The following is a 12,263-nucleotide window of genomic DNA, read 5'->3' on the forward strand; positions in this document are numbered from 1 at the left end:
GTTCCTTTGAACTTTCTACTTTGTTGTTGTTAAAAATAGTGTGTCTTTTGCGTTTTTAAAGAAAAGACCAGGGCCTCCCCGGTGGCGCAGCGGTTGAGCGCTGGGTTGCGAAGCTGCCCGCAGCCTCTGCGGCGCCGGTTCGATCCCCAGCTGCTCCCCGGCCACCGGAGGGGGGTCCCACATGGCGCGCAGACCTCTCCTGCCGCCCGCTGCTCCCCTCAGCAGTGTACTTCGGTCCTTCTGCCTGCTCTGCTCCCAGCTCTGGCTCTGCTAAATTCTCTCACCCTCCCGCGCTTCTGACTGTACCCAATGCTTGTATGTATAAATAAATAAATAAATCTTTAAAAAAAAAAAAAAAGGAGAAGACCAGTTTCTTTAAATGGTGCATTTTCTTTCCCCAGTCTATAAGGAAGTGACTTAGGTTTAGACTAAGTTTGGAATGCATTGATTACACCAGCTCTAAGACAAGTAGTACTGAATTTTCATTAGAAACTGAGTTTTGTAGAATTGAAAGGAATTGCTTTTGAGTTTTTTAATTTCCAGGGTGATGTGATTTACTGGGTATTTACCATTCTTGGATTTGGAAAGTGAACAGAAATTTGTCCAGATTTTTCTTTTTTAATAAATGTGTCTTATCTTTTTTCTTCAGAGTCTTGAAGGATGACTTCCTCAGATCTGGAACAATTATGCTTTTATATTAATGAAAAGATTGGCAATATCAAAAAAACCCTCTCATTAAGAAATTGTAGTAAGTAAAACAGATTCCAGTAATATCTTATTTCTGGGGAGGAGACTGATTTCTCATTCGCAAATCTATAAAACTAGAGAGGTGGAAGGAGGTGGGGTTGGCAGTAGGAGAGGATGCTATTTTATAAACGTTACTGTGTTACTGTTAGGCACCTCCATACTAATTAGTTTTCACTAACCTGTGATGTTTCAAGTTACTTTCTCAGTAACTTAAACTGCCTAGTGTAAGTATAAAACCCCAAGCCCTGAGAATCCCAAGCCTCTTTTACAAATTCTGAAGAGAAGCTATTTTCCACCTCCATCTACACCTGAGGGCCAGTCTGTGCTTATCTCCCTGTCTTGTGATTAGGATTTTCAAGTTTGCACTTTTTGCTGAAAATACACCTCATGACGCTGTGTCGGCCTCATTTGGGATTCTGATGTACAATGCCCTGTGCTTTGAAGTCCCAGAGTTTATAGTTCTTAAACCCAAATGTATTAAATTTCTGAGACTGAAGACCTCTCTCCGGCATTGTCCACATTCCCAGGATTAGGGCAGCTACAGTGTCAACTAACTACTAGTGCCTAATCAGTGCTTCTTTTTTTGGAATTTACTTCATTCTCACAAAAACTCAGCCATGCACATAGAAAGGTATTTATTTTATCCAGTATTTCTAGATGTTTTATTATAGTGGAGAAATTTGCCAGAAACTAAAGACTCAGAAGACACCTGGTACTTGGTACATACCTCTTCCATTGCCTAATGACTAAAAAATAAGATTTTAAGATTATTGATGGAGATAGGTCTTAGGGGCTGAAGCAATTGTCCTTTTTCCACGTTAAGTGTCTCTTTAACATTAAGCTGTGTTCCAGATGTTCAGTGGGTACATATATGTTATGACTTTACCATATGCTTTACTTTTCCATTTTATTTTTTGTTTATTAATAGGTCAAGAACCTACCTTGATGACTATATTAAATAAAATAGGAGACGAGATCATTGTAGTAAATGAACTTTTAAATAAATTGGAATTGGAAATTCAGTATCAAGAACAAACCAACAGTTCACTCAAGGTAATAGAATATTCTAGTGAAGAAACAAAAAAGCAATAAATTCAAACACCCTCAGCTAAATTGAATAAATACAAAATCACCAGGGAATTCTTAAAGGTTCTTTAAGATTAAAATATTCTAGCCTGCTACATTATGAATGGTATAGCGTGCCATTTGCATTTTTCCAGTATAAAGTACTCTTGAGCTTCTCAAGTATTTTTTTCATGCTGGTAATCAATAGAATTGAACTTCACTAAAAAAGAAGATTTCCTAAATAATTCTTGGTAGATTTGATTTAGACAAATTGATCTCCTGGTTGGGTGGTGTGGAAGGAACACCTCCCTTGGGGTGAGAAGATGTAGATTTGTACCCTGGCTGCATTTAACACCCTCTGCCATCTTGAGAAAGTCATTTTAGTCATTTTACCTCCTGGAGTCTCAGGGTCCTCCTTTGAAAAATAATGGATCATACTGAACTATTTCTTAGGTCCTTCAATTTCTGCATTTCTCTATTTCTGTAAAATGTTATGATTCTTGAGTAGAGCAAAACTTGAACTTCATCCACATGCATATCTTGTTCTAAATCAGGCCTTTCTGATTGACCATGATGAATAAAAGTGCTTGTATACTTCCTGATGGGAAAATGCTTAACCTGAACAATGATTACCTCATTCTGTTATCAGAGCTGTTAACATGGTCAGTAACAGGACTGAACAAGCTGGCCTTGTGGCTCCTTTCAGCCTTATAATCCTTAAGGTCTGCAAAGACTTAAACTACAAGAGTGGACATGATTATGCCTGTTAGTCAAAAAATGAAATTAGTATTTATGAACATTATTTAACTCTCTAAAAGAAAGATGGCATGTAAATTCAAACCAGAAGCCAGTATTTGTTTTAATTCTAACCTGCCTGAGAATGCCCAGATTTGGTGTGGGGTCCAGAGAGTGTTCAGCACAGAATTGAAGGGTATTTGGAATTTTTGTTCACATTTTTATTGAGACTCAGATGGCTAGAATCCAGAGGAACAGAATATTTTCTTTATTAAATTGTGCAAATTCCTAGCCTCTAGTATTAGTGAAAGTTAAAAGATAAAAGAAAGATAAAAGAAAAACAAGAGATTATGATAAAGTTGAATTGTTTCCTAAGCTGAAATGGCATGCATGTTAGCCATGGACGTCATTCTAGTCAGCATCCTTACTTGCTTTGTCACTAGTGCTGAGACAAAAGCACTTGCTAAGACAAAAGCAATTTATCAGAATGACATGCATAAATCTTCCCTGTATTTTTTAGTTGCCTCCCAAGATCATAGTATTTTAGAAAGACTTAAATGTTAGCCCTGCCTGTTGTGATATGATGATAATTGTTCTCAGAAAAATCCAGTAGAGAAAAATAAGATAGCCATGCCAAACCAGCTTTAAAACCAAAAAACTTTTAATATGTTTTTGCATTCATTGCTTTTTTCACCTCATTCTGTGTTCTGAACAATTGTAATCATTGTGATTGTGGCTCAGTCTTCCATGTGCTTTTATAATGTCTTTTAACACAGGCAGGGTGGATGCTTATTTGTGAGCATTGTTTAAATTTTAGGAACTCTGTGAATCTCTTGAAGAAGATTACAAAGATGTGGAACATCTCAAAGAAAACATTCCTCCCCATTTGCCTCAAGTAACAGTAACTCAGAGTGTGTAAGTGTATTTATAATTCATTGTGCTATAATTCATTGTTGATTTATAATTCATTGTGGATTTATAAGCTGATGAAAACAAATACTCAAGTCTTTGCTTTTTCATATCCTTGCAGTTTTGCTAGGGACGATCCACTCTTTTGTCACACTGGAAATAATGTTTCCACCTGTCTTCATCAGTTTCCTATTCCTGCTATCACTGAGGAAATTGTCATTCCTCTTTTCTAAGGGTTAGTCTCCAGGTTCTCTTTTCTATTTTTTTCTCTTTTCTTTTCCTTAAAGCAGAGTTTGTCCTGTTGTTTCTATTGATATTTTAGGCTTGATAATTCTTTGTAAAGCAGGTGGTTTAGGGACATCCCAGTTAGATATCAGAAGCATTTCCTCATCCTTTCCCGCTGCCCAGTTGTGACAATGAAAAAGGTCTCCAGACATTGCTAGATGGCCACTAGGAAGAATCTCCCCTGACCCTTGAGAACCATTGCCTAAGGGTAAAAATAAGCTTCATGATGGTCCCAGCTTAAAAACAGCCAAAGGCACAATTTAGCTCTGCTTTTCCCCTCAGTCCTATCTCTATCCACTGCCAATATATGTTTGTGTTCTCTTTCTGCCAGATTCCCTAAAGCCCGGCTTTTTTTTTTTTTTTTTTTTTTAAAGATTTTTTTATTTATGCATACAAGCAGGCCAGAGATGCAGGGGGTGAGAGAATTCACCAGAGACAGTGGGAAGAGAAAAAGCAGACTGAAATACACTGCTGAGGGGAACAGTGGACGAGACAGGAGATGTCTTCCTCGCCATGTGGGTTGCTCCCTGGCCAGCCGGGGATTGAACTCATGCTGCTGAGCCTGTGGATTGCTCCATAGTGCAGTGCTTAACCCCTTGCGCCACCAGGGAGGCCCAAAGCCTGGATTTTGACTCCTATTGCTGCCACTCTTGTGGACTGATTGCTTGAAGGTCACAGAGGTCAAAATCCCTCTGAGTCCCAATTCTTTTCAGACTTCATTTTGCTGTCCATCTTTTTGTTTCAGAACTTTGTTTTCTGTACTACCATTGTGCTTTTTTAATTGTCAACCAACTTCTCAAATGTGGCAGCCTCCTTTTTCTCTGCCTCTCACATTCTGTTCCTTCTAAAGCTCCATTTTATGCACATTAGCTGACATCCTATTAATGCTCCCAGGTGTCCAACTCCAGCCTGGGTGTGACATCTAGTTCTTTTTTAATTGCCAGGTGGGACTCTGATGATGAGCTGTTCTTTCTAGTTTGCATAGTTAAGATGGAGTTCACTGGCTTCCTTTCACTCACCCGTCCACACCTGCCACTTTTATCCTCTATTACCAAGACAGGAACCAGCATTTCAGCCTGTCTACTCCCTCACAGCCCTCAACCACCCATCTGCCTCTGCTAAGTTTTGTCTGCTTCTGTCCTCCCTTCTGTTCTCCTTGCCTGGCTGGAATGAGATCTTTTGTCATTCTGTGTTTCTGACTTGAGGACTCCTGTGTTTTATCTTTCTAGTATTCCTCCACTCTCAACTCTCCAGGCCTCTGTGCCAAAATATTTTTAAAATTTGATCTGAGTATGTAAAAACATTCCATGACTGCTTTAATTTCTTTAACCTTTAAAATGTATTATAGATCCAGAAATGTGATTAAAAGTATTATTTGTGTCAATTAAAGAAAAATAAAAAGCACACATCTATGTATCTACCAGTTTGGTTAAGAAATAGGACATTCTTAAAAAAAAAAAAGAAGGAAAGAAAAGAAATAGGACATTCCTAATACCCTAAACTGCGTCTACTGTAGATCCTCTGTTAAAGAGATATTCACTGCCCTGGCTTTTATGATAATCACACCTTTGCATGTATAATGCATAAATAATAATATACTGCTTGAGTCTGAGAACTAAAAGGGAAGCGCGAATCTTACTGTGTGGGAGACCAGCCTTATTAACCACTGGCAGTTGAAGGTCTCCAGAGGAAGATAAGGTCAACAGAGGTCAGCATACCTTGCAGTTTCCCTATAAGAAGATGGGAAGGTCATGAGTGATTGCTGGGAATGGAGGTCATCGTAGAATACCTGCTAGGCTTATACTCTGGGCCAGACATTGGACATGCAGCAGAAACATGGCATGGGAACAGGAGAAATTTTTTTCTATACTTACTGTCACCTACCTTCAGCTTTTAGGGCTAGGTCAAAACAGAGCCTTGCTGTAGGCTGAAATGGTTATTTTCAGTTGATACATATGCAGGGCATGAAGGAAAAGTCACGAGCTTCCTTAGCATATGGTAAGGATGAGTTCAGGTAAAAATTAGCCATGTTTACCATGGATACTCATGTTAGGATCCTTACAACCTGCCACCTCTCAGGTACATGGCCTGTCAGGCTTGATTGCCTTCTGTCTGGTGCTCACCTATTATCATCCGGGAATCTCACTTCCTATCTGTCTTGAGATTTACTTGCTCTAGATTGGATCTACTCTCCTTTATCCTATCTCATTTTTGGAACAGTTAAGCCAGTGACAACAGGAGTCTTCCTTCCCTGGCAGTTAAATAATATGGAAGCTATGGTCTATTTATAGACTCCATTTGCCAGGAGGGTAAGGAAATATATTAGGCTTCTCAGTAGCTCCAAAAAATTAAGCAGAACTGATTCAGGGGTGACCCATGCTCATTGCCAGCAGCTAAAATCAGACTGCAACAGGCAGGGACTGATGCCAGCGACTGATTGAATAAACTAGAAAAATAGGAGTATAAGATAATAATTGATGTTTGCATGCCCAGAAATAGGGAAGAGAAGCTGTTTAGAGGTTAATATAAGGTCAACTTTCCACCTATTGATTTTGAGGAGCCAGCGAGATAACTAACGAAGATGTTTAGGCATATATGCTACATACACCATGTTTTGAGTATATAAATACAATTATATTACTGAAGATTAGGGAACTTAATTTTTTGGTGTTTTCATTATTCAAATGTTTATCAACAGTAGGGGTAGAGATAGAAAAAAATGTTGGTTGTAAAATTATAAAATGGATTATGTTTGGTACTGATGATTTTCAGTTGGGAGCATTTTCTAGAATGCTGCAGATTTCTGATGATGACCTGTGCATTTGTGTATCTCTGTTATGTAGTGTTAACGTATCAGATCTTGATCCTCAAGAACCGGTCAAAGTTGAGCAAACTGCTCCCACAAAGAAGCCCCCCAAAGAACAAAAAATTATTAAAGAAATGCCATTTGTAACTTCTGATGAGTTTAATGCCATTCCTGCGTAAGTATTTAAAAGAAATTCTAGCGTTCAACTCTAATAATCAACATACATGATGCTTAAATTATAAAACTTGATTATATTAATCATAACATGCTATGTTCAAATATTGATCTTTTCTAAAATAGTTATACACTATACTGTGAAACTGACTAATACTCCATTGTTTGAATATATCATAATTTGCTTATTGAGTCCCCATTGGAGGATATCTTGGTTACTTCCAATTTTGGGCAATTTAATGAATAAAGTAACTATTAATATTCATATACAGGTTTTTGTATGGGCATAAGTTTTCAACTCATTTAAAATATCTAGGAGCATGATTGCTGAATCACATGATAAGACTATGTTTAGCTTTGTTAAAAATTGCCAAACTGTCTTCCTAAGTGGCTGTACCATTCCAACTAGTAATGAATGAGAATTCCTGTTGCTTTACATTCTCACCTGCACTTAGTTTTGCCAGTTTTGTTTCTATTTTAGTTATTTGAATAGGTGCATAATGATATCTCATTCTAAATTTCACTTTCCTAATGACATGATGTGGAGCATCTTTTCATATCCTAATAGCCACTTGAAAAATACATATTTTGCATATATATTTCACAATTTGGAGACTAGTAATGAGGCAAACATTTCTCTTTAATTTCTATTTTTAAAATCACTCGGTCATTTCCTTTACTGATAACTTTATTTTTGAAAATTCTGCTTGATCTCTTCAGTTGCTTTTTTTTTTTTTTAAATTCTTTATTGTTGTTGCTTATTGGCTGAGCTAAACGGAAGAGCGAATGTCTGTGAGGAATAGTGGAATAGAAGACTTTTTAGAAAATCCTTCCATGAAGAGATACAGGAAGGAAATTAGAATAGTCATAGCAGGGTATTCATATTTAAACTAAGGGGTTATCTAATGAATGAGAGAAGTTAGAAGCTTAGTATGCAAAAGAATGTATTCTAAGAATGGGGGCTTTTTATTTTATTTTAAATTAAAACTGAAAATGGAATTAAAGTGGAAACCATTGACTGGTTGGTGGGCAGGTGTTTAGGAAATTAAGGTGATAGTTTGGAGGTCTTAAAGGAATTACATTGTGGAGAGCTGTGGTATTGATGAAGTTTTCCAGAGTTAGTGCAGGGTCCTTGGGTTCACTCTGGGAAAGATTTCACCAGAGCTCCCGTTTCAGCAGCATGTGACGAGTTCCCCAGGTAAGTTTCTCCACGAGACAGGGACATTAGTTATATTTAAAGCGCAGGTTTATTAGGAAAAGGAAAAAGGGACAGGTTTTGCTAAGACAGGCCTGCATGGTTGCAGGCAGGCGGCCTTGACAGGTCACAGGCAGGCAGGAAGCTGCTGCCTTGCAGAGGGAGAGAATTGGTGAAAAGAGGCACCTGCATAGTCACAGGTGGGCAGTGGAAGTGCTGCCTGAGCCTGTGTAGAGACTGTACTGATATATTCCATTTCTCTTTGGGAGGAGTCACTCCTTCATGGAGTAGCCTGCTTGTTGCTGATGTTGGATAACAGGCAAAATGAGAAAGGGACCAGAGATTCCAAGGGTGGGCCCAATCTCCATATCTTTTTTTTTTTTTAATTTTTTTTTATTTTTATATTTCCCATACAATTGCAACCCCCTGATTTTGACCCCAATCCCTCCTTTCCTGGCACCCCCCACAAAGTGTGTCTCTGGTTCATAGTCATTTATTGATTTTGATTTTTTTCTTTCTTATAGTTATTCTTTTTCCTGGTCCCTTATTTAGGTTTTCTAGATTCCTGCTATGAGTGAGACCATCCGGTATTTTTCTTTTTCTTTCTGGCTTATTTCACTGAGCATGATCCCTTCCAGCGCCATCCATGTTGCTGCAAATTGCATGTGTTTATCTTTTTTGAATGCTGAGTAATATTCCATGGTGTATATGTACCACATCTTCTTGATCCAGTCATCTATTTTTGGGCATTTGGGTTATTTCCAAAGCTTAGCTATTGTAAATTGTGCTGCTATAAACATAGGAGTGCAAGTACTCTTTGGAATTAATGTTTCTGTGTCTTTTGGGTAAATACCTAGGAGTGGAATTGCTGGATCATATGGAAGCTCTATCTTTGGTAGGTTGAGGAATCTCCACACAGCTTTCTGTAGTGGTTGGACCAGTTTGCACTCCCACCAGCAGTGCAGGAGAGTTCCTTTCTCTCTACATCCTCTCCAACATTTGTTGTTTCAATCTCCATATCTTTACCCTCAGGTCTGTGCTCCACTCCCTAAAGCAGTCTGATCCTGCTTGGGTCTCATGCCTTGTGATAAGGCACTGGTGCCTAAGGGTCCTGACCTCTACGGCTGGGTTAATGGTCATGTTATTCTCCTCACCCCCACGTCCTTGTGTGAGTCAGGGTTTGGTCTTGGGGCACCTCCTTTCCAGTATTTCTATTCTTGTCCTCCATCAGTATCAACAGTCTGGAAATCATGGTTTGAAAAAGCAGTGGCAAAAATGAATTTAGAAAAGAAGGGAATTGTAAAAATGAAGTGTTTTTGGAAATAAGAACATTTTCCTTTAAATATGTCTATGTTATTTTATGTTAAGGAAGTTTTGATTAGAAAACTGCCCCTTTGAATAGAGGCAAAGGACAGAGATTAGCAGAATGCATGCAGTTTGTTGAAGGGAAAAATTAAGGCCGATCATTATTTGTTTTTGAAGTATACAGATTGCTCAGAATTAGCACACACACACACACACACACACACACGTTTTTATATTCTAAGATTCGAGTGACCAGTATAACAGGCAAGAGTGAAATGGAATTGAAAGAGTGGGATTTAGAGTAGAGACAGTGCTTGAAGGGAATTTGAGCTGGGTAATAAAGTTAAGCGTGACTACATGCTGGTTCTCCACCTTGCAGCTTAACTTTAGACCCCCCTCATCCTTCCCTGTCCTATGCCCTCAGGCCTTAGTCTCCCACTGCACTGTCATCTTCTCTGCTCTATCTTCCTCTCCGCCTCTGCCTTTTCTTTCTCTCTCTGAATAGTTTTTGCAGAAAACTTAAAGTGTATCATTTATTTATGATTACATTTTCCTTTTCCTTGTTCACCAACATTAAAAAATGTTTACATAAACTCTTGCAGTTGATCGATCAATTTGAATCAGAATTTGAGAGCTTGTTTTAAATTGTAATATTAATTCTGTAGGTAGAGAGTAGAGATTAATGCATCTGTATCACTGGGGAACATGATCCATTGTGGTCTCTTTAACTTTTTAGCTGTTGAGACTTATCAGGTTTACTTGGAAGCTGACAAAAAATATTTTATAAAGAACACTAATAGCTTTGCCACTATATAAAGTCCTCATATTTAATGTTTTTCAGAGAAAGTAATCTTGTATGATGATTCTTTTTAAAAATGTGGTCATATGCTGCTTTACAGATACATGAAATCCCGCTTAACCTACTGTCAAATTAATGATGTTATTAAAGAAATGAACAAGGCAATACTTGGAAAATATAAGATTCTACATCAACCAAAAAAGTCTATGAGTTCTGTGGCCAGAAATCTCTATCACAGATTTATGGATGAAGAAACGAAGGATACCAAAGGTATAGCATAAGGGATAGCATATATATATGTGCATGCCAACTGTTTGGAGTGTAACTAAATCATGAGAAACAAAGCCAACTCTAGAAAATTCTAAAGGTGTAGTTCTCAACATGGGTATTTTTCCCACCAGGATACATTTGGCCTTTTCTGAAGACATTTTTGGCTGTTAAAATTGCATTTGGTGGTGCTATTATGAGCACCTGGTAGATGGAAACCTGGGAAATATACAAGGTGACTCCTGAAAAAGAATTATCTGGTCCCAAATGTTTTAATGTTGAGTCTGAAAAACAGTGCTGTAAGGTCTATTATGGGACTAACTCAATGCTTTGAGAATTAGAGTAGTAATGAGACCAATTGGTCCCCCTTTCTTTGGGGCACATAGTGTACTGATATTTTCTAAGGTATGTCCTTTTGCAGGCAGTCAAGAGAGCTCTACTTGCTCAAGGTCAGACAATTAAGTGGTAGAGCTGCTGTGGATTTCCCTTAACCACTGTATCGTGTTGCTTCTTAAAAAGTGAATTGTTCAAAATCTCCTTAACAAGTAGTTAGTGAAATGCTATAGAAAGCATTATGCAACTTTAGTTGATAGAATAATTATTATTTGAACATGAATATCCGTTCTCACTTTGGTTGGATAATGATAGTAAAAATGATTAATGCCATTCATGTCTATAATTCAGTGCCTTGAGGATGCAATCGTTCTTATAAAAATTAGCATTAATATCTTTATTTTCAGGTCATTATTTTATAGTGGAAGCTGACATCAAGGAGTTCACAGCTTTGAAAGTTGACAAGAGGTTTCATGTGATACTGAATATTTTACGACACTGCAGGAGGTTATCAGAGGTCCGAGGGGGAGGACTTACCCGATATGTTATAACCTGAGACCCTTGAGAACTACTGAGCTGACCAAGAGTAGGTTATAGATGCTATTTCTGTAATTTCCTTATATATAATTTCTGATATATAATTTTTCACTTTCATACTCTTATTTTTCTTATAAAAATACAACTATTAAAAATAAAGCATCTGTATTTTTAAATTTACTTCCTATGGGGATATATTTAGCCATCCATTATATAAGCCTTGTGCTAGGCATATGATGGAACTATATGTTCATGTCTAGTATTTGTGTTTAGTCATCTCAGTGCTATAGACCCCAGTAAGACAAGTGCAGATGTGATAATAGAAGAAAAAGGTCAAGAAGATAAGGTTCAGGATACCAGGGCCCTTTGGAATTAGGAGTCATTAATGTCTAAATTGCATCAATGCCATTTTGTATTTGGAGGCAGCCCATCCATGTGATTATTCTGCTTTCCCATATATTGTAAGGGAACAGCTTACCTGAAATACATACATATACCAATCTGTGGCCTATAGTGAAATTGTAATAAAAGTATATTTAGATGAAAAAGCTGACAAAATAACATGTGTCAGCAGGTTTACTGGTTGTGGAAAGTGGGTAGTTGGATTGTAAGAATTTAATTGTGTTTTTCTTCTGCACTTGGGGGACTCTTTAGTCTACCTATGAAGAATTATTGTCAAAAACATTAAGCCTGAATATAATTAAGACCTTAGCACTATCATCTAGTTTATAGTAAACACAGAGATAGAGACACATACTAAATTCCATCATGAAGAAACAATCAGACAAATCCAGATAGAACCTAAATAACACACTCTTTTACACACAGGTCAATAACAGATAAAAGAGGGATCTTGTTCTATAGTAAAAGAGACTTAGAGTATAGCCTCCCATCATGTGTTCTTGAATATTGTGTTGACCTGAGTTTGGCATCTTAAGCTAGGCCAGAGCCTGAGAATTCCAGACACATGTGCTACAGAACTATCAAAGAGTCCCATTTCTGTGGGTCTGTTTCTTTTTTTCTTTCTTGTTTTGGCAGAGAAGTTGTGTTTTAAAAGTTGTTTTTAAATGACAATAAAACAAGCCAATAAATTAATAAATAAAAGG

At 37.6% G+C, this 12,263-nt stretch overlaps 1 protein-coding gene across 1 annotated transcript; it reads left to right on the top strand.

Annotated features, from left to right (window-relative positions):
• Nucleotides 1-660: 660 nt before the first annotated feature.
• On the top strand, nucleotides 661-11,176 carry SKA1 (spindle and kinetochore associated complex subunit 1; the record flags this gene model as incomplete). Its single annotated transcript, XM_084252436.1, has 6 exons — nucleotides 661-748; nucleotides 1,676-1,800; nucleotides 3,365-3,462; nucleotides 6,585-6,722; nucleotides 10,121-10,290; nucleotides 11,028-11,176. 6 exons carry the CDS (start codon nucleotides 661-663, stop codon nucleotides 11,174-11,176), a joined length of 768 nt encoding a protein of 255 aa, XP_084108562.1.
• Between the last annotated feature and the right edge of the window lie 1,087 nt (nucleotides 11,177-12,263).

The sequence above is a fragment of the Talpa europaea genome, assembly GCF_964194135.1.
Source record: "Talpa europaea genome assembly, chromosome: 13".
Classification (NCBI taxonomy): Eukaryota; Metazoa; Chordata; class Mammalia; order Eulipotyphla; family Talpidae; genus Talpa; species Talpa europaea.